The sequence below is a fragment of the Rissa tridactyla genome, chromosome 1 (genome assembly GCF_028500815.1).
Source record: "Rissa tridactyla isolate bRisTri1 chromosome 1, bRisTri1.patW.cur.20221130, whole genome shotgun sequence".
Taxonomy (NCBI): domain Eukaryota; kingdom Metazoa; phylum Chordata; class Aves; order Charadriiformes; family Laridae; genus Rissa; species Rissa tridactyla.
This window is the reverse complement of record NC_071466.1, coordinates 148,263,222-148,286,612: the sequence shown is the minus strand read 5'-3', so window position 1 is coordinate 148,286,612 and position 23,391 is coordinate 148,263,222. Positions and strand designations below refer to the sequence as shown.

The 23,391-nt window shown below is 41.0% G+C and overlaps 1 protein-coding gene across 11 annotated transcripts in view; it reads left to right on the top strand.

Annotated features, from left to right (window-relative positions):
* Nucleotides 1-9,969: 9,969 nt before the first annotated feature.
* PLEKHA5 (pleckstrin homology domain containing A5) overlaps nt 9,970-23,391 on the top strand; it is a 178,608-nt gene continuing 165,186 nt past the window's right edge. For all 11 annotated transcript variants that reach the window (XM_054217231.1, XM_054217178.1, XM_054217140.1 and 8 more), the window contains exons 1-3: nt 9,970-10,121; nt 10,260-10,336; nt 13,374-13,431. In XM_054217231.1, the coding sequence (XP_054073206.1) occupies nt 10,024-10,121; nt 10,260-10,336; nt 13,374-13,431 (233 nt within the window). In that variant the 5' untranslated portion in view covers nt 9,970-10,023. The remainder of the gene's footprint in view (nt 10,122-10,259; nt 10,337-13,373; nt 13,432-23,391) is intronic.

The window sequence follows — 23,391 nt, the reverse complement described above, 5'->3', positions numbered from 1 at the left end:
ATCTATTTAAACGCCCTTCCCCCTGCCCTGACTCAGGAATTCTGATTTTCTTTTTCTGTCATTTCCTAAGATTTGGGATTACTTAATTTCTTTCAGTTTCCCAAGAGTTCTCTCGTCTTTCTTTAAAGCTTTTCCCAGTAGCCTGATCTCACAGAGATTTTTTTTGTGTTCTTCCTAATTTGAGAATAGTATCCAATTTTTTCTCACGATGTTTTAGGAATAGTAATGCAGGGTGGCAAAGCTTCAAGAAGCTAATCTCTTCAATTTGCAAGTCTGACATGTACCTTCTTGCCCTCTTTAAAACTCGAAATATTAAAAAGTTACAGTAGAGTTTAAAGTTCTCAGTAGCTTGGTTGATGGAAGGAACGAGAGCATTCTTAAGTAGGATGAGGAAAGCAAAACAGCGTGCTTATCTGGAGAAATAAAGCAGCCGATCTAGACTTACAGAGGACCACAGATCTCAGCTACAGAAAAAGCAAAATGGAAAGCCAGAAGCCAGTTGTAATGGAAATCTTTTAGTACAGGAGTGAGAGAAGAATGGTGTCACATGGACATTAAACATAGAAAACAAGTGGGTAGGTAGAAAAAAGAAGTGATAGACAGAACAGACTGGAGGGAGGGAAGCCACATTCACAGCACCCATCAGGCTCCTCTGGGGACTAGCTGGAGGTGCAGAGTTTTGCGGAAATTATCACAAGAGAGGGCAGGTGCGTAACCAGCGTTGGAGAGGAGATGCAGCCTTCAGGGAAAACAAAGAGAAAAGGTCCTTCTGTCACAGCTTCTACCTGCTTCTGTGCTATGCTGGTCCTCTCTAGAAGGAGCAGAAGTGTAAATGGAGGGAAAGAGAGGTTGAGTTAAAGGGGAATACTGGGAGAGGCAAAGATGATGACGAGGAAGTAGAGTTCCAGGCAGAATGGGCATCAGCCATTTCAGAGGTAGAAAAAGGAAGTTGAAAAAGGGAGGAAAAATGAGAAAGTGAAGCTAGTGGGAGCAGCAGAGCAATGAGGCAGAAAGGAAATAAAGGGAAAGAAAATTGATGTGCTAGGGGAAAGCAGTATTTAAAATACTGAACACACAGAATACAGTGCTATTTTTCTGTAAGATTCTTCTGATGGTAAGGGAATTGACTGGTGAGGTAACCGAAATACAAAGTTTAGGGAACTTGATGCAGGAGACAACAGCAATTCTTAAGTCAAAAAAAACCCAGAAGCTTTAGGGTATTTAATGCCAAACAATTGGGGGACACACAAACACACACACCCACCACCAACAGGGACTGCAGGGATGCTAACTCTAAGTGAATAAATACTTCAAACAAGATATTTTAAATGCGCAAAAATCTGTAGAAAAACATTGAGATGGATATTTGCTCAATAAAGCAAATTTAATTTCAGAAAACTGAAAGCATAAGGATAAAAGGAAAATACTACAAATCAAGCTGGGTTAGCCTTTGGTACAAGCTGGGACAAATGGAAATAACTGGGGGAAAAAAGGAGATGTATTAACAGCAACATTTAACCAGGGAGCTACAGACTGTGCGTGATCCGTGAACTACCAAGTGTCTAATGAAAGATAACCCTGTTTTCAGTGCGTACAACCCTGCCACACAGGGCTGCTGCTTCACCTGGAAAAGAGCACTCCACAAATCAAAAAAAGGCTGAAAACCATTTGAATGACAATAGTATATGAGAATACACAGGGTATGACAGAACAACGCCACCATAAAACCTAATCTACAGACTAGCAACTGAGATTATGCAAGAACTGGCAAGACAAATAACAGTGGGTTTCTGGCTGTAACCGAGTGACCCATTGCCTTAAGAGTATGGAACGTTCTCCAATACAGCAACTATTGTCAGTGATACATGATGCCAGCAACTGGCTTACTGGAGCATTTTTAAATTCTCCTTCACAAATTACTTCCTCTCTATCCATGTTATCCTTTTTTTTTTATTATTAAAGATGCCTTTTTATCACTAATCTAGCATTTTCTTTAACGCAACTTAAAAGCCTTACATGTGAGCACTAGCAGAGGTAAAAACAAAAGATGGCACAGAGAAATAAAGGACTAGAAGAAGCGGTAAGTGGAGAACATTAAGAGGCAGAAACTAAAAAAGTTCAAAAGAGATTAAATTCTCCAGAAATGAAGGGTATGGTTGGAGAGATTCAAGCAAATAACACAATTTTTCTTAAAAAAGGAAGATGAATTAAGGTAACTCTCTTTCTGAGTACTGCAAGACCAGAAGCACCAGATTGCAAATGAGAAATCTTGTGCTACAGAGATTTGAGAAAATATTGCGCTCTTGGAAAGACTGAAATATTTGAGACACAGCAGTTGCATAACTGAAATCAGAAAGGAAAATTTTCAAGACCCTTATAGTGTTTGAAAGTACTGTCAATCGTGTAATTTTGAAAATCAGATCCGTGATCAGAAAACTATAGGGATCAAGAGACCCAAACCACAGAAAAAGCCTTCTAGAAGAACACAGTTTTAGCTTAGTAAAGACTGTGAGAATTAACTTGGCTGCAGAGCAGATCTAGATCTGATCACAAATTTTGAAAAGGAAGCCATCTGATGCTACAGAGCTACGTCACAAAATGAAGAAGCAGAACAAATCTGAAGATTCAGAGGTGAAGTCTAAAAAATGCAGTCACCCAGAGTGAATTTTTAAGAGATAATGGAAGAGACTGATTGGAAGAAAATGCACAGCTATATTGATAAGAAGCAAAAACATTTTGCAAAAGCTTCCCATCTGTAACTACAAGTGTCTTTAAAAGAAATATTCTATACGGGGGGCTCTGTGTGGGAACTGTTCAAATGATACTTATGTTTCAGATGGGATTTGTCTCCTCTGAACAAAACAGTTTACAATACAGGTCTCTACTTCTGCCTGGGGAAGAATCCCATTGTTGTTAGTGGAGCGCTACTCAATGTAGTTGGAACAGTTCAAGATGTGATTCAACTGAGTGGATGGGTATAGGTACCCACATCAGGATAAGAAGAAATGCACCACAGACTATATTGACTATAATGACTACATTGACTACATTGACTATATTGACTAGCCGACCGCTGCTGTAAAAGTGGCCTTGGGAGACACCTTCATTTTCTCAGAAAAATCCAATCCCAGTACCTGAAATACAATGAATATGAGTTGGATGCAATTTTGCAAGTGAAGTTTCAGTAACGTTTTTTTCAGTGATATACCTATCCAGCACAAGTAGGTAAAACTCATGTCATGCAGTGAACAAAATATTCTTACTGTGAGTAAAATATAAATCAGGTGTAAAGGAAACAAATGGGAAAGAACAAAACTCTGTCTTACCTCCTATTGGGAGAGCAGAAACTATGGAAGAACAGGAGTTCGTGAAGATAAAATGAAAAAGATGTGCATAGGAAAGCTGAAATACACGAAAATATAGCAAAATAAGAACAGAATTTCTAATAAACAGACTGGGCCAGAAAGAAAGTGCTAGGATGACAAAAGGTGAGTGGTGTTAACAACATAACAAATGTTGGAACAGATACTAGCTCATATCTAAATATACTCAAGGAAACTTTAGATCAACAAGTTAAGAGGTAGCCTGGAGTTGCCTATGATGCTGAGAAAATTACAGACTAAAAATAGATTACTTTTCTTGTTATTCTGCTGTAACACTATTAAAGAATATCACCGCTACACTGGTAATCTTATGTCTAGTCCATAAAGACTGACATACGTATTATACCAACTGTGGTAATTACAGAAAATGGATCATGATTGGATTATGATGTTAAATGCCTTGCAAAAATAGTATCACTTAGAGCACTTCACGGCCAAGGTATCCACAACATAATGGTTTTATGAAAAATGTCATCAAGATTGCAACAGGGGTGCCTACAAAAATCTCAAGGGTGAAACACGCTATTATTTTGCCTTACTCTGAAAGCAGACTAACAGTTGCTGAAAGTTTAACGGGCATAGCCTAAAGTTCATTATATAGTTGGTAGTATTAAATACAAAGATAGTGCAAATCCTTACTAGCCCCATTAAGGAAAAAAAAAAAAAGGGAAGAGGAGGGGGGAGGAATGCACATGAGAAAAGATCACATAAGTGAAAGCCCTTGCAGCCATAGGGCTCTGTGTTTTACATAATGCAAAACACAGGTGAAGCCCTTCCAGATATTCCACATGAAGTTTCTCCTCATTTGTTCAAGAATTACTGAACAAAGACAATTCTTAGGAGAAACACAGGTCATCTCCTGCTTCTTCCAGAACAGAGAAACCTTCTGCATCTCCTAGAATTTGAAACAGAGCAGGTTTTTGAGGAGCTGGACAGCAGCAATGTAGAGAACTGTGTGAAGAAAAGCACATGCTGAAGTCTACCAGATACTGAAGAGATCTGTGAAACAGAAGAGCCAGTTGAGAGAGAATTTATTTGTATTGTACTGTATATGATATTCTTCTGCATGAGTCAAATGAGAGGGTTATTTGAAAGATGAAATTTCCTAGCTTCAGCCAGCCGTGGCTAACAACTGCTAGTGGGAGAACAAGCAGGATATTGAGATCACTGTATTTTCCTCACAAATTCCTTCCTTTGTAATATTATTTTAAACTAATCCTGGTAATAAATGTGATTTAAAAGTGTAATTTGACTGTCGTGTGAAAAGTCACAGACAACCATTGTTACAGTAGGCTTGAGGGCTTCCTAAACAAGAAGGCTGTGAAATGGTGTGAAAAGGAAGAAAAGAAGGTTCCAGCAAAGCAGCTCTTGATCTTGAGGCCTCAATCTTTTTTGAGATATTGAATATTATACTATCAGTAAAAGAAACCTGAAGGTCCTGATTACGGTATCCATCATTTCAGGCTGGAAGCTCATCATGGTATACGTAACATAGACATGGGGGTTGGAACAAGATGATCTTCATGGTCCCTTCCAACCCAAACCATTCTACGATTCTATGATTCTATGACAGCAAGGTAAAAAAGTCTCTGAAAAGAGACTTGTTACAAAGACTGTTCTCAGTTCAGAATTGCACTGAATGGTCAATATGATTCTGGGAAGATGATGCTGATTCGGAGAGTAATAAGCCCTTTTGCTTTTCTGATGTTGCCTGCCAGGGAAAAGCAATCTCACTCTCTGGCTTTGGAGTTTGTTTTGTATTAGTCTGACAGGATCTTTAAAAGAAATCGGCCTCATATAAGGATTCACTGTCCCAAAGGTAACAAAATTTTCACACAACATAGCTATACCTGGATATCGTTAATTTCAGATTTAAGAAAAGCCTTTAAATGAGCAAAACTGTTCTTTATGTCAAGCACAGATTGCAAAATTTATTAAACTGTAAAACAAATGCTTTGTTTCCGCTGCCTGAGTAAGCGCAGGCTTTAGTTCTGTATCTCATAGCCTGTGAAAACAGTCTGCTAGGATATCTTGTGCTGATGACAGGGAGGCTAATGACCCAACGCTTGTTCAGTCAGACTGATGCTTTACACTAACCCAGAAGAGGACTACTGTGCCACTTGTACCAATGACCCCTAGAAAAACTTGCAGTCTTCAGAGCTACCAAGCAGGAGCCCTGAACTGTTATCAGGCTCTTTAATTAGAGCAAAGGAGAAGCTCCATTGTACCAACAGCGCTGTCTCCAGAGGCTGTGGCAGACAGATTTTTTTCCTCTTTCTTATTTCCTCTGACCTAGGCTAATTGTTTCTTTCATCTACACAGACATACCCAACTCCAGAGAACGTCAATCAGTGTATTTGTTGATTTCTCCCCTTCCTCTGCCATTAAGGAATGTAGCCTAAAAGGAATGGTTCTTCTCTTCCCACACCATATGTTGATCTAGTTATCAAGTGACCTCAGGACGAGTTGGATCAGCTTACTGATCTGATGGGAAATGAATTGAGAGGATTTGTGATTTATTTTCTACTAGATCAGCTCAATTGCTGAATGGGCTGTTGCAGGGCTAGGGACAACAAAAACTCACATTTAGGGATGGGTCAAAAAGGAACGCATCCTCCCGAAGCAGCTCCCTCATGAGAATGTGCAACATAAAACTGCACGCCCAGCAATGGTCTTTTCTTGCAATGTCACGTGTTACGTTGTCTTGCTAGTTAAATAGCATAAAAAATGTAAAGTCACAGACTCTATGACATAACCTCATGCAATTTGATTCATATTGACAGAACACACAGAATCAACTCTGACGAAGAGAATTCTGTGAGGAGGTTTTAGGTGGAGTGTCAGGACTCAGTCCATTCCCTGCTTCAGAGGCTATTGGCTTTGTCAGATGCTATGCTTAGATGTAGTCCCTTTTTCCTTCGCTCACCACATGTTCATTGTCACCTCCTACCTGTTGGGAGAGGTGTGGGTGGATTTCTCTGAGTCTTATTCAATGAATGTTCTCCCAATGCTGGCTTTTAATTAATCTCATTTAAAGGGATTCATTGTTTTGTGGGCAGGGCTCTTTTGCCTCAGGAATTTTAAATATTTTGATTATGAATACATTATTGAGCCAAATTTATTTTTGTTTAAACATCAATAAACTTACTGCTCCCTTAGTACTCCCTGACCCTGAGGGAGTTGCTAGGAAAGCTACTGTCACAGGGAGGTGAAAGAGGAAGGAAAAAAGGTGGAGTCGGAATGGAGAACCATGGGAAAAAGCCCAGCGGAGCCGGGTTTTTACTTTATCCCAAACTCCCGGTGATGGGTGGCTCTGTCTCACACACAGATTAACAACTTGCTCCGCATCCTCCATCCACCTCCCATCAGTGATGGGAGCAGCAGGTAGATCAGGCCATACATGCAGAAAGCAGAGAACAGTTGCATCCATGGCGGTCACCACTTCAACAGTTCGTCTTCAACTCTTCTGGGGAAAAAAAGCTTTGGCCAGATGGGAGCATCCTGACGGATTTCTCCGAGTCTCATAAACCAGATTCACCAGTTTCGCATTTGGAATCATTAGCTCATTTTTACAGCAAAAAAAAAATTATGTGAAAGGTATAATATGTAGTATCTTAAATTACGCATGAAGTTGTTACGGTGATATAAACTGCTTTTAAAAGATATTTTTACTCGCTTTGGTGGTATGGCTTTTTTTAAAAAAAATTATTCTCGAGTCTCTCTTCTAAAAGCACTCAAGCACTTATCTGACTGTAGAAAAGATGTACTCTTATTGAACTTTGTGAAAACTCGATGTGTGATTTGTTTTTATCAAACTTTTAGACTAACTTTGAAGCAAAAGTTTTAACTATGGAATCAATAGCAGCCTTCAGAAAGAAAAAAACTGCCGGCACCAGCCTGTGGAAATGGTGCAGGTGTGGTTTCCCTCACGCTGTCTGTAGTTCATGAGATGTATTCCACAAAATGGTAGAACTCTGGGCTCCCAGAAATCACCGCGAGTTCATGGTGCATGGCATCTTGCAGGATTAGTTCCTGTAAATACAGTCGTAATGTGCTTTCCATGCGTTCCATAACTAACACCGAATTTTATTTGATGACTGCTTAACATAAAATACATAAAAGTCCCTGAACAATGGAGTAGAACCAAGATGTTCCATCACTCCCGGGATGAGCTTCCTATTCATGAGATCAGCAAGTCATGTCACCACCCTATAGCCCAATAATTATCTCTGCAAAGTAATGTGACTTCAAAGGGGGAGGAGGAGCACCTTCTGTACACTCATAGAATAGTCTCAGCTCCAGACTAGCTTATAGCTTGGAGCAAAAGCGCTTTCCTGGGAAGCGAATGACACGGTTTTAAATGCCCTTCATCCTCCAGGCTGAAGAGGTTTTCGGTAGTGTTCCTGGTGGTGACTCTGCCACCAGCCTGTTTGCTGTGAGTTACACAGAAACTAATCTTCTAAGTCCTTCTGAGGTGTGGCCCAAATGCGGCTGATTTATCAGGCCTCTGCGGCACTCAGACGAATGTCTTGCCTGAGAATTCATCCAGGCTCTGACATACTTCAGGTACTGCACTCTTGGTTTTACCAAGATGGCAGGAATTCTAAACACACTGAAAGCAGAGAGAAGGCTGCAAGGTAAGGTACTGGCAAAATTCAGTTGCCTAAGGAGGGCATTTGGCAAAGCACATGCTGGGATTAGGCAGGATTTATGCACCTAAATCCTACCTAAATAACTAATTTATGGATCTGGGCCAATATAAGTCTAGCTGTGTTGCATGTCCTCCTCTGCTAGAGAAGAAAATGGATTCTGCATGGTGAAAGGCATTCGGTGGTCTGGAGATGAAGAACACTCACTCTCTGCTTTAGTCAGGTTGTGCAAGGAGGTATCAGGATACGACCACTGTCGCCTCAGGAGCCCAAAACGCATGCGATTTCCCCCACGCTGTTGCCAGGCAGCTTTCCACAGCCCTTCAGAGCAAGAACCATTATTCACTTTTACTCATCATCCAAGGGCTCTTGGTCTTAGGAGAGAAGAGAACTGTTTATAGAGTAACTTGCGTTTTCTCCAGCCTATCTTCTTTCTAGTAGACTATAAATCTCAGGTGCTGTCGGTGATGAGTGGAAATGCAGGCTATTGTTGAACAGGGAGGAATTCTTATCTTGCATCCAGTTACTTAAAGATAACTTAAGATCTGCCTGCAGGTTGACTGCTCTTCAGGTCTGGAATATCTTGTGTGGTGCAACTGGGTTCTAAGGTTTTGGCTGCATGTGGTGTGGTGGGGACCAAACCACACAGCAACTTGTTATGTCAAATTTTATTTTTCCCCAAGGTGTTCAGGACGGGAGAGAGGACAAAGCTGCTACGCGGAATACCGTCAGCTGTGAATTTCAAATGTTTTTGCGGACACAGGAACACCATCAGGCTTCCCAGCTTTACTCCTCATTCAGAGAGCGGTTTTGTCAGGCGAGATTCTCCTAGAAATATCATGGCCACAACACAGCTTTAGTAATTTACACTTCTCATTTATAACTTAAATAAAAGGTGTGCATAGCTACGTATAAATGCACACGCAAACAGATTATTCATGTGAATAAAAGTACAGACGCACACTTTCATTTTTGCAGACGTGGATTTTACCTGAATTACTACCACCTCCCTGAACACTGAAACCATGTATGCATGTCATACCCTAGATCTCTTTTGGAGGACAGCCACACACTTCAGACGGGGTTGTTTACATGAAGAAAAAAAAAAAATCTCTTTACTCTTGCTTCTGAAGACTACACCTTTATATAAGAAACTGAAAAAAAAAAAAAAAAAGCTTACAGTGGAGGGTATGAGAACAACGTTTACACCCCTGGAGGAAATTCGGCAAAAGTTTTAATTTCCTGCAGGAATGCGCGTCTTCACAGACCCGAAGAGCGACTCCCGGAGGCGGCGGTCGTTGGGGCCGCTGGGACTCGGGGTGCCCGCCGGCAGCCCCGGGCGGAACCCACCCTCTCGACACCCCCCACCCCCCGGCCAGAACCGCCGGACTCATCCCCCCCTGTCCCCTGCGGGATGAAACCGCCTCAGCCCCCCCCAGCTCCTCGGACCGTTACGGGACCGTTCCCGCCCGCGCCGTCCCGCCCAGGCCCCCTCCTTCCAACCGTTGCCCGCCGGGGCCTCCGCACTGCCGTCCCCGGCTGCAGCCCGCCCTTCCCCACCCGTCGGTGGGCCCCTCACCGCCCTTCGGGCAGCCCTCCGCCCCCGCCCAGGGCCGAGCTGTCCGGCGCCCCCCGCCCCCCAACGCCGCGCCCCCGGCCACCGGCGGGGGCTCCCTCCCCCGCCCGCCGGAACCCGCCCCCGCCCCGCCCCAACGGCCGCGCCGGGCGCGCCCCCGCGGGCGGCCACCCAGGGGCGCCGCGCGCGCCCCCGCGGCGGGAGGGGCGGGGCGGGCCCGCGCGGGGCGGGGCGGGGCGGGGCGCTGCGCCCCCTCCCCCTCGCGCTGCGCCCTCCCCCTCCCCAAGGTGTTGGCGGCGGCGGCGGCGGGGACGCGCTCGCTCGCGCCCGCGCCGTCCCCCCCTTCCCCCCCCCCCCTCCCTCCCCGCTCCCCTCGGCTCTCCCCGGCTGCGCTGGTAGCGGCGGCGGCTCGGCCATGGCGGCCCCGGCGGAGCTGAGCGCGGAGCGGCTGCGGGCGCTGCCCGGCAGCTGGAGTTACGGGATCAGCCAGGGCGGCCGCGTCTTCTTCATCAAGTGAGTGGGGGGCCGGCGAGGAGGGGAGCGGGGCTGGGCTGGGCGGGGGGCCGGGAGGGGCGGGCAGGGGGGGAAGGCGGCGGCGGCGGCGGGGCTGCGCCTGCCTGACTGACTCGGTCCGTGTGTCCGTCCCCGCAGCGAGGAGGCGAAGAGCACGACCTGGCTGCACCCGCTCACCGGAGAGGCCGTGATCACCGGGCACCGCCGCAGCGCAGGTAGGACCCCCGGACGAGGGGCGGTGGGGGCCCCCCCGGCCCTTCCCCGGCACGGCCGCCCCCGCCCGGCCAGCGCCGCCCTCCTCCGGCTCCCCGGGGTCTCGCCGAACCCGCCGCCCCCCGCCTGCCCCAGCCCCGGGGCGGGCTCAGCCCCGCCACCCCTTCCCGCTCCCACCGCTCCCCGCGGGCGAGGGCAGCGCCTCCGGCTTCGCCCCGCTGCCCCCGAGCCCCCCGGGCCTGGAAACCACCCGGGTGCCGCCGCCGCCCGAGAGAACTCCTCACGCCGCGCTTCCCGCGCCCCCCTCACTTCTCGCAGTTGCTCGCCCCCGGGGTGAGCAGGAATGACATTAGGGTGCAGCCTTTGCGCGTCCAGCTTGCCATCAGCGTGCTCCGCGTCTCCTTCTTAAGACGCTTTCCTTTGCACCCGTGCTCTCCCTCCGTGTCCGTGTAATTTCTCTTTTCCTCGCTTTCTTTCTGTTGCCTTGCATCACCCTTATAATATTGTACAGTTCCCATTAGAGAATGCCTTATTTCTCTCGTGCTTCTTGCAGGCTGCCCCGGTTATGCTCACCTGCATAGCATCCTTTCTCAGTTCAGCATTAAACCAACTGGTCTTATTTCTGTTTCCAGCAGTACCTAGATATAACCATGATAGGTATACTGGGAATGTAGAGGCTGGTTCCACTAAACGTAGTCACCTAGAAACCCTTTTCCTCCCTTTACTTCCATCTAGGCTGAGAGTGTGGGTGGTTTCTAAGTGACTGAAAGAGGTGGAATAGGTAGAAGGAAAAGGGACTGAAACATGAGGAATAACTTGCAGGGAGGAGGGTGGAATCGGTCGTCTTTGCTACCGCTGTTTGTTCCACTCTGGAGAAGTAGCAGCAGGAGGTGCTGGAGGAGGAGGAGGATTTACAGCAGACACTCTGGAGACCCGGAGCCAAACTCCGACTGCTGGAATTGCACACAGGCTGCATATGCCACTGGGAGGTGGTGGAGTATAGTAATAAGAGCAGTTGTTTTTATGTATGTAATCACTTGGATAATCGCAGGAAAATCTGCAAGTGAATTGGACTATATCAGATTATTTGCTTTTTATGTTTGGTTAATACTTACACATTAAGAAATCAGAAGCAGCCTTTTCGAAGACTGTGGGCAGCCTTTCTGGTTTTTTTTGTGGGTTTTTTTTGAGTTGGGAATAGTTTAAAAAGCACAGTTTTCTGGCTATTAAAACTCCAGCGGTTTGATCTGCAATGAAGGGCTGTTGTTTGTAAGAAGTCATTTAATGCCGGGAAATAGAACTACTGATTGCTATCAGGCTCCTCTTTTCCCTGCTTTCAGTACTCAGATTAATTGAGGAACTGGCCTTCATCTACAGCAGTATGCACGGGGGCTGATGTATGTGAAGTGCTTTGCTTGTTGGACACTAATATTAGCTGAGTATTAATTCCTTTTTTAAACTATCACCAGTGTCTCTGACTGATGGTGATTTCCCAGAAATTTGCGAAGTGTCTCATTTGTTTCTGCCGTTAAGTGCCTTCTAAAGGAAATGCAGTTTGCCTTTGAGTATCTGGAGTATTGTATGTAGTGTAGCAGAGTTGTTATCAGGTAAATTAAACTTGTTTCTGAACATAAGAGCGAGGCACAACCTTGGATATGCTGACCATGACTTGTCAATCAGATACTGAAGTGTCTGCAAAACAGACCTCTTTCTGTAGTTTTCCTCATTCATGTGTACGTTAATGAATCTCTTCGTACATAGATGTAATCAAAGAGATTAATTCTGGGTTTTATATCTTGTTTTTCCCTGACCATTGTTTTGGAACCTAGTCAAAATATGTTCAAAATATGTCTTCTCTTAAGAAACATTTTTTGAGCAAATATTATTCTAAAGCTCCTCATTAAATAATATGGTGAGATATTTACTAGAGAAAGCGGAAAGCTTTGCCTTCCATTAGGAATTGAAGTGCTTTTTATTCCTTGAGATATTCAGCACTGGAAAGGTATTTTTTGCAAAGTTCTTCTAGCAGCCATAAATACTTCTGCTAGAGAGACTTCCTGTTTTCTGTCCTTTGCCCTGTGCTGTTATCGAAAGACACCTTGGTTTTTCTTTTAGAGAAGACAGGAGTAAAGAAAAAAGCCAGCCAGAGCAAATAAGTAAACTGGGGGGAAAAAATAATCACATGATCTGGATATTTTTTTCTTTTAATTAGGAAATGCATTCTTGCTTTTAGAATTCAGTGAGCGTATCCTACATATCAGTTATTGTTTTTATTAACTGGGGCAAACTTTTAAAGGTAATGATGTATCTAGAGTTGCGTGGAGGTGCCCAGCATTTTCAGAGCTTCCATTACAACAGGAAGCTGTTATTGGTGAAAAAAAAAATTGACCATTAGTGGTGGGGTTTTTTTTATATGTGGACTCCTGACTCTCTTAAGAATGATAACAGAGAAGGAAAAGATGTACCCACTTCCTCCACTAGATTTGCATTGAAAATTATTTTCACGTAAAATCAAATAGAGTTGTAAACACTGCAGGAGGACTTGTTAGTCACAACAGTGGTGGAATTATGCTAATATAATGCTAATACTCTTGTGGTGTAGTTGATATCATGCATGTTAAGATACTTGTGACTTGCATGTAACGCAAACTCAGTAAGCTGATTTTTGTTTAGATTTTTTTCCTGTCAGGTAGTTTGATGCTATGGAAGCTCAAGGCAGAAAGATCTGGCAATGACCGTGAGTTCTAGGTCCTGGTCAAAGGAAGGAACATTTTTAAATAAGGGTACACTTAAACCCTTACTGTTATTATTTGAAAATGAGAAATCGAAATCAGATTTTCGTGCATGTAGCTTCACATTACAAATTTTAAACTGAGACAGTGTTGTGAGCCAGTTCTAAAATATTTATTTGTAGACTAAAGCTTTCAATCCGTGGAATGAGACACACAATAGTTTAACTACCTTAGTTTTAGGGAGTAGACCAGTATGGCTAGCATCGTTTCAAAAGTTAATTGGAATGTTTTGCTACTTGTTTTCCAGACTTACCCACAGGTTGGGAGGAAGCTTATACTTTTGAAGGTGCAAGATATTATGTAAAGTAAGTTGAATGTTTATCTGTCACAATACTATAATTTTCAATTAGTTTGTCTAAATGTTGCTGTAATCTTGAGTGTATTCCAAAATGAATTTAAATGTTATGCTGTAAATCTAAAAGGAGTATTCAAGCTTGTCATAGTGTATGTAGTCCTCTGTTTACTGAATTCTGCCCAGCTAAAACAATTTCTTGAGTTTTTGTGTTAATACTTTTAATTAAAGCTGCTTAAGGATTCAGATTCAAATGAAACTTCTGCTGTGACTGACAATCTAGCAACAAATGTCCTTTCAAGTTGAGAATACCTTGAGTTTGTCTGTTTGACACTTGTGTATATACACTGTCGTGCCAGAAATGCTTTCAGAGTGGCAAGATCTTACTTTGTCACTGGGAGAAGAGTCTTGATTCAGCCCTGTTCCCTAGTAATTATGTTGTTTAAAGCCACTTTGAACGTTTAGTGGGGCTGTTTTCTTTGCAGACCTCCTGTTTCTGCTCCTAGCATTGATCCTTGTTACTTTTTTTATTAGTGTTTTAGTATGTTTTGAGAAGCGTGTCCACTGTGGTAGACTTGCTGTATTGTCTCTTTTGAATGAGAGGCATGGAAATAGATCTCTTCTGTAGAAGTCCAGAGGTTGTGTAGATCAGATGTGTACAAACTTCTTATAAACTTTTCCTCTCCAGACAGTCAGACCGTCCTTATCTGAAAAATGTTAAAGTGGCACCTTTGTATATTTGTCCAGTTAATACGCTTGTTTTTCTGTGATTTAGCAATTTTAAGGTTTTTCTCGATTAATTTGGGAGTTTTTACTCACTGTGCTGTGTGTTTGGTTTACCATCTTTAAATGAATAGAGTCATCAGTGGTATAACTTGTATGAGTGAAGGTTACTAATAGTTACAGAGATCATAGGCTGCAGATAGGTTTTTTTGTGTCTTAGTGTTGAGCAAAAGGTAGCTGCTCTGTGTAAATTGCATTGTGGTTGTGAGATGGGTGTTACGTATCTGTTGCAGGGTTTATATTATATAGGAACATGTTTGATTTGATCCTAAGCAAAATAAAAAATATTTACTGAAGGGTAATGCTCTAAAAATCTGGTCAGACCTGGTGCTGGGCTCTCTAGAAAGGATATTCTTATTAATAGGTGACATGTTTGTTTTACTGTTCTATTCTGCCTTCTTGTCATTTATGTTATGCTAGTGTTGTATAGCAATTGACAAGAACTACACCAGACTGAGGACAGGAATGTACTAAGGATGTCACCTCCAGTGTTCTGTTCAGATTATTAAATGAAGATGAGTGAAAATTCAAGAAAGCTGGTTTTGTGTGTGCATATAATATTAAAAGAAATTCTTCTATGCTTTCAGATGGAACTTGTTCTCATAGAGTAAGCCTATAAACAAAGTGTTAGCTATAGTAACTGGAAAATAGCAACTGGAGTTTTCTTGGAATAAAAAAAAGCGTGTGGACAGGTAATGTAGAGTGACTGATGCGCTTATGCACAAACTTACCAAGTGGCAGGTTGTTTGTGTACTCTTGTGTTATAAGATCTTGTGTTCAAGGTGTTATCATAACTGTTAGAATGTACATTAAGCTGATTGTTTTGCTGATACTCAATGCTAAATAGCTCTGTTGATACTTAAAAGTTGTGCTGCATCTTTGAAAACATGTTGCACAAACAACACTTCTCTGTGACTTGATAGGTGTAGGAGGATAGCAGGGGTAGTGCTGTCAAGCCTGCTGAAAGGTTCATATGGTACAACCAGTTTGGCATCCTTAGTTAAATACTAAGTGTTTGTTGTGTAGCCTCTCAGGCTGAATTTAAACTTCTGCCCAATGACAGCTTCTCCTTTTAAAGCTGTCTCGCATTCAGCCCTACCAGTGCTAGAGGCGATGTGAGAGCTAACATAGGCAGGGTGACAACATTGTAATCGCTATCTTGTAATCCTCGGCAGTGTAACTCCGGATGATGTGTTGATTATAATAATTCTAGTTGTCTGACTCTAAACTTCTGTTTCCCACTTCATGAGTGGGAAACAGGCCAGGTTGTTGTGACCTTGTGCCATACAGGCACCCCCACACGTGGATTTTTAACTGCAACCTGCTTGTTTGAATGTTCCAATTCACCAAATATTAATGTCTATTATGTTCATTAGAGCATAACAAAACTATGTTAAAACTAAAAATGTTGAAAACTTGTTCGTGGACAGGTCTGAAATGTATGTTGTTTTTATGTTCTGGTGTGAGTTACAAGGGAGTGAATGTTAATGGCAGGCTATTGATGCATTCAGCCATGTGAAACTTGGCTGTTGGATTTCTGTAACGTGTCCAATAAGAGAGTTAGACAAGAAGGATAGTCAAGTTTCCTGATCGCATAAATTATTTCACCTCACTTCTGAGGCACAGCTTCAAATATGTGGGTTGAATAAAAATATTTAACAACCTTGCTTTATGGTAAGATCTTATGCTAGACTGTGTTTGAAAATAAAAACCTTTTGAAAATTATTCTTATGGTTCTTTAATAATAGGTCTTGGCTGTTCCAAGTGGGCGTGTCGCTGAATCTATTACTGTGCTTTTTCTGGCTTTGATGTAGTAAACACTGTATAATCAAATTGGGATAATGTCGAGGAGATAATCGTCAGCTAAATCTTAACATTCCTTGGACTGGCATTTCAAACTAATGACTCAGGATACAGACTGCATTGAAATGTGATTATTTTTAAAGGACACTATTTTTCTTGGGATGTTTACATTCGTTTTCAGAATAAGTAAATACCAAATGGTGACTATTTCACATACTCTTTTTTTTTTTTTTTTTTTTCTGATGACATTGGGTTTGTTCTAGCTTTAAGAAGATATTCTGAAACAGGGAAAGGTAAGGAGTTGTTTCCATTGCATAAGGTGGTTTTGGTTTTGTATAGGGTTGTGTTAGTAAGTTGATGCTAGCTAGGACTTGGACTCTTTTTTGTGGTTTTTGGATTAGTAGAATTCTGATACTCGTAATGACAGAATCCTTCCCCCACATCCTCCCCATCCCTTGTGAATGCAAATGACAAAAGGTGTTGTTTGTTATTTGGAGTAAAAAAATATGTAATGCCATAATGTATTGTATATGTTCCTATGAGACGTGGTTGGTTACATTGTTAAAGTGTTTCCTTTCTTTAGTAGGGAGAAAGTCTGATTTTGTTTACTTAATGTTGAAAATATGCACAGATAGCCCTTCCTCGTCACCTGATGGGAACTCTGTCAGTAGACTTTTCTGAAACAATGCTTGGTTTGGGTGTAGTATTTATTTATGCAATAACTAAACTTTACCTAGAATATAGGGCTGTATGTATAATCGATGCATTTAAATGTAACCTTTAATTAGTTCATTGTCAGTTAACTATTGAATCTTCTGTATTATGACGTAAAACAAGATATGGGAAAACTCCTCAGTTTGAAAATGCTGAAGAATTTGAGATTTTCTTTTGTTCTGCTTAGAATACTTCACTGGACTAGTTACTTACGCTTTGTGAGTTCATTGAGCTCTGGGAAGTTAAGGGCTTTATCCCCAAAACAGATTTAAGCTGGATAGTATATGGGAAGCTTAAGTTACCTACCTTATTTTTAAGTGCATGAGAAAATGGATCTGTGTGGCAATCTCAGTATGATACTGGGAGACATACTTGGTCATGGGCTTCAGACTCTTCACCTGTTCTAATCAATGAGAATTTTTGACTTGATGTTTTTGGTACTTTGTGATGACTACATAGTCATTTGGCACTAAGGTACTGGTTTTGAGTGCTATAAAATTACGTAAATATGTCTTTCTCCATGTGTGTCTATTTATTCATATGTCTATGCTTAAGAAACAGTTATTGCTGGTTAAAATCACCTGATTATCCCAGCACAGGCATTTGCTTACTTTTCTTGCCTTTTTTCCTTTTTCATTTCAGTAGTTCTGAACATACTTACAATTTTCTATTGATTTTTTTTTTAAAAGGTTTATATTATTTAGGTTATTCATTTACCAAATAAAGTTGTTTTAAAAATCAATCCAAGGATGGTATTTGAGCAATTTTGCGTCAGTCTAACTAGTTTGGCTTCTACAGAAGTACTCTTCAGTAAATAAGCTGTTTGGGTGTTAGAATTTGGTATGTCTTTAACTCTGCCGTAGGACTAATGCTTTTTGGGCAGCTGACTGAAAAAGTTCTTAAAAACTTAAAGTTTTATTTTTAGGGTTTTGTGTTGAAGTTTACCTCTTTCTATATTTATCAGAACAATTTTTGCCTATAGGCGTTGGCAAACCCAGGACAAAGGTGAGATGAATTCACTGTTACATCAAATAGAGGTTTTGTGTGCTTTTATAGAGACTTTTGTCAATACAGGTTTGCTTATTGTAGGCACGTAGCTTGAAAATTGGGAAGCTAAGAAAAACTTATTACATGATTAAAAGGGATAAGATCTTTTTCAGCTTCAAGTTTCTGTTGTTTACAAAAATAAACCTGTGCTCGTTGAGAATTCAGCTTTTGTTTGAACCTATGTCTTTTATGTGCATTCTAAAGATCCTCTCCCATTCAGCTGAGGCTTTCTCCAGAAAAATCAAAGAACAGCTAGTCATGTTTGCAGAGAAGCCTTTTCTTGAAAGGAAAAAATGGAATTTGAAAAAAATAAGAACGGATCAGGCTGTTTTCCTCCAACAGTAAGAATCACAGCATTCCTCCGAGAAATTTAGTTCTTTTCTTGTTACCTGTAACCTCTTATTTTACTAAAATTAAGGACAGAATGTAGTTTATTCTTGGCCTTCATTCGGGTTATTCTTACATGACAACGCCTCTAGGTTAAATAGTGGCATATGGCGAGATAGGTGAACTGGGACATAACGTTACAACAAACTAACCTGTGCTTTTTACCTTTGTAGCGAGCAAAGCTGTTCAGAAAAGAACTCTTTAGGAATGCTTGCAAATTTATTATCTATTTTAACACTTCTTTATTCCACTGAAATATTTCAAGAACAAAAAATACTGCAATGCTGATGCTCTGCGTGGAGGTGGAAGGATTCTAGACATGGGAAGAAACAGGTGTGGGTCAGAGGAGGAGTGGTGGGACTGCATCCAAAAAGCAGACTGGGGAGGGGGGATGCGAGGGGAAGAAGATGGAGGTGGTGGTACCCAAGGAGAAGGTTAAAAGGTGGGAGTAGTTACAGAATGGGGAGGAGTGGAGACTAAACCAGGCAGAAGGAGAGGTGGCAGTGGGAAGTCAGTAAAAGGAGTAGGGGCAGGAGCTGATTTCCTAGGAGTGAACTCGATGGAATTTCTCCCAGAGGGAAGGGTGGCAAAAGTTCACCTTGTGAAAACATGTTGTCTGACTCGTGTGCAGGTCTGGCAGGGCCTATTACCCCTGGCTTACGAACCTGTTTCAAAGTTAGTCTGGCAGGTAGAAGAATATCAAATGTGAATGTCAGGAATTGCTGTGCTTATAAAGTCTCTTTTTGCCTGTGACGTCTGTGGTTGATATTTTGAGCTGTCTCTTTCCTGAAGTGTGTTTCTAAATTGGGTAATACCTTGAATGCTTTAGTTTTACTAAGATAGACTTGAAACCATGAGGGAACTTACTGATTTTTTTCTTTTTTAAACCATTACCACGTTTTTAAACACTGTTAAGAATTAATGGATAATTATTTAAAAATTAAAAAAACCCAAACAACTGTATGTCAGTTATTATGTGAAATGTTGAAATCCATGAGAAAGACATTGAAGACACTCAAGCTTTCTGATGTCTGTTAACAAATTAGTAAGTTAACTTCCCCAGTTTTGGATCCTTGGTTTTGGAAGTGGTAATGTTTCTTCCCTAACTTTGGCCTTAGTTGATAATGGGGTGAATAGTAGCACCTAAAACTAATATATACTTTACGATGTTGTTACTATGAAGTGAATTGTTCTGTGGGCTTTCATTTTCAGTATCCACAATATGTGAAGGGTGGTGAAAAACAAAGAAATGATGATTGGTCATAACTTTTTATGTAGGTGGCTGCTTCATTATCTTATAAATATACTGGTGCATTTTTTTCCCAACCCCTCACCCCTTTGGAAGAAAAGACAACTGAACTGATGTGCACTCTTAAGAATTATTTTGGGACCTGTACTAGTAGTTCCTCTTCCTGTTGTGTCAGGGTGTTGCACGGGTGGTTCTTCTCTTCACTGTCTTTGTACCCTCGTCCTGCAGTACCTGCAACTGAGGGACACTTCTGAAAATGCCCGAACTGGCAGGCAGGTACCTTGTGACCTTTTCCAACAGAGAAGTCTACTTGGTGTAGCCACTATTTGATAGAACTTTTTACGGGTCCAAATTTTACCTGGTGCAAATCGTGTTTTGCTTTTGCGTAAAGGAATTGCACACACACTTTTTTTTCTGTGGTCTGCAAGTGTTTGGTTGTACTGGATCAAAACTAGCGTCTGTTGTGGTGCTACGCTAAGCCTGTTTTTCCGGCATATGTTTATGTTATGCTGGCTCTTATTATAATGAATTACACTTTCATTAAACCTGAGATACACTTTGGTTGGCAGTTGAGAGCGATCTTCAGTACGCTTCTGTATGCGCGTGAGAGAGGGAGAAAGCTCCTGTGAAGCTTGAGGCAAATGCTGGCTGGAAGCAAAGCTCTACAGCCCTGACTGCTGGGATTTCTGCCAACGTGGTGCCTGTATGTGTGTGTTTTTCTGTGTTTCAGTAAGTAAATGCCTGAATTTAAACACTTCCCCCTTTTCTCTCCTTCCCTGCCTTCTTTCTTTTGTATGTGGAAGACAGCTGTTTCTCTCTGTTTACTTCATTTGCTCTTGCATTTGGTTGAAGGGGAGTGATGTTGGCGGGGAAGAAGCTGCGTCAGTAGCCACCTTCAGAAGCAGAAGTTTGGGAATGGGAACTTGATAGCGCAGATACTCCAGTAAACCCTTTGGGAAAGATTCCTACTTCCCAGTACTGGTAGGGAGGTCTGCTTAAATAGTTGGTTGTGAAGTTGCATCTTTCTGCTCCAGATCTATAAAACTTGAGTTGAATACTTGTTTGAAATCTGTGAAGTGGGGAAAAAAAGGCTTTCAGACAGCATTTTGAATGCCTGTGTGGCCTGCGATGGTCACAGAGCTTTATATAAACAATTAGAAAACACTTGCATATTCAGGAGGCTTCAGAAACTTAGTTCTTCACGGCTTTCTCCACAGTTACTTAGTAAGAACAATTATTTGTTAGGAAAGGTACAGTGACAAACATCTTATCCTTTAAAATTAGCTTCCTGTTTTTTTTTCTTCCAGAATCTATTACAAATCATGTTTAGTAGAAACAAATACTTAAAGAACTAATTTTGTGCATTATTAACTGGAAACACTTCAGTGTGTCAGTCCAGGTAGGAGGTGTACTAGTAAGCAAAGGTGTTTGAAAGGAAAATACCCAGTGAAAGTTTGATTTTAAAATGCCATCTTTGCCATCTTTAATTACAGTATTTCATGGAAACTTGTATACTCTTTACTACTCACCAAGTAAGTAGGACTACTGAAACGGTATAAATCCTGCAAAAAATACAGCAGTTGATGCTTTTATTTGAGTGGTACTACTAGCAAAATTTTGTCATTTTATATTTTATTAATTCTCTAATTTTGTGTCAAATAATACAGATTAGGCAGCTGGTCACTGATGTCTAACATTTATCATTTTTGAGAATATCTTTTGGGATGCGTAAAAACAGGTGACGTATCTTTTGAAGTTTTTCAATGAACCTGGTTTTTAAGAAGGACGAAAAGCTTACTTCAAAATGAAATGTTGTAAGCAACAAGAGTAAACAAGTCGTGCTCCCAAGTACCTATGGTGAAGAAAAAAACCTTTTAACAGGTTGAAGAGGATAGCTTGGTTTCTTGATGCAGAGAATAAAGCTGGCCAAGACTGTTGGGCATTTGGTTGGTTGGTTGGTTTTCTATGTTGGCCACACCATTTTGTAAGGCTACTTTCTTTTGTATTTTTCCATGTACAAAAAAAAAAAATCCTCTGGATAAATTTAAAACTACTTGGTTGAACTCTTTGATAAAGTTTGATACAAAAGATTGAAAAAGAAAATTACAAAAATATGTGCTTGAGCAAACAATGTCATAACATCAAATATTTATTTTGACAATTAAATTTAATCAGAATAATGATGCAAGTTAATCCTCATTAGAAATTCATATAATCTGTTCTGATCTTAAATCTTTTATGGTACAATCTCTGTCTTCTATGCTTGATGTGGGTATCAGTTGCGTGCCTGATCTGAAACACTGACACATTTTCAGTTAATAAAGAACACAAATGTTACTAATTTTTTTTTCAGTTAATGAAATTTTAGCTTTTACTAAGTGATCCATCTCCTTTATTGTATCCGCAGAGTTAAAAGCATTTGACATTTGAACCAATACATTTTTAGTTGGCTGAATTGAACACCTAAGAAGAATATCTCTAATAAGTGAATTTTACGAGTGTAGGTCACTAAAGTTGTCTTTGATTGGGCAGAAGGTAGTTATTAAAACTGTTCTACAATGAATTTGAAGGGTTTGGGAGGCTAAATACTTACACTCATCACTGGGAGTCTTGGGCCATCTGTGTATATTTGGTGGTCAGGTAAAAATACTGACTTCAGGTTTCTCATCTCTTTATAGAAACATATCTAGGGACTATACCAGGCTGATGAATCTTGAGACACTGGTATGTTCTGATCTTTGCCATATAGTCTGTGTCCTACTTCTGTCCCTCCTTTTGCTCAACATCAGATAAAAATGAACTGACAATCAGCAAGGCCACTTAATAAACCTTGCTTTGAAATAGTGTGGAGATGAGAATAGAAGAAAGCAGAGTGCGAATTGTGGTAGCACTGCTGGAAAAGGTGCTTTGGCTTTTATATCATTTTGTACTGAGCCTTGTATTTCTTTTTCTGTAGCTCCTGTCTCTCTGATAATTCAGTTACTAAATTAAAGGATTTTTTTCCTGGAGATCAAATTAAAACTTTCCTTGCCACAAATACTGTCTAAGAAAAGTTTTGTTCTTAAAAGCCGATAAACTTTACAATGAAACCATTAAATCTCTGCAATTTTCTAGCTGAATGCAATGCGTAGTACATAATAAACAGCATAAAAGATGAAGTCTTGGAATTATGTAGATAAGTGTCTAATTATGGGTAAAGTGACTTCTGTTTAAATATAAATGAAATGAAGCAGTATCCTTTTGTCCCTCTCACTGCCAGTAGTGGGTTTTTATTTTTAAATATATATGTATGTGTATAATATATATGATACATTGTTCTTTATGCCTGTTTGAAGGACATCCTACTCCATATTTCTTACATGAAACACTTGCATTTTGCTTCACTTGCAAAATATAAAAAGATTTCTAGACATCAGGAAAAATCTGAACTTTTTCCTGAAGTGCTCTTCATTCTTGTATCCTAAGCTAAACACAAAAGAGATTTTGCAACGTGCTTCAGAATTGAGCTCACTATGTTGTGGTTTTTGTTCGGCTTCAGGTGAGAGTGCCAAACCTGTCTAACAAGAAATTCGGGATTTCTGTTGCCTCTGATTGCTCACTTTGTGGTTTAAAACAACAAAAAGTGCTATCGAATTCTGCATTCAATTCAAGCGCCAGTGCTTTATCCTCTTCATTATAATCTTTTGTTTGGGTGCCTGCTGCTTCAAAACATTTTTTGAGCTCAAATATGTAAGTTATGTGAAAATCTTGCAATTTTGTAGATGGAAAAGAACTATGTGAAGTGAAACATAAGTAGAAAAAAAAAATGTGTTGATGAAAGTGGTGATGTCCTATTAGTTTGCAAGTGGAGTTAGTTGTGTTTCACAGCTCTCATGATTGAGCTTGGGCTACCTGAGAGACTGCAGCAGGCTGAGGAGTTGGGATTATTAGCATTTTGGTTTTAAATAAGAGAGGGAGAGGGTCTTTTGCAGTCTTTGTTTAATAATTGAG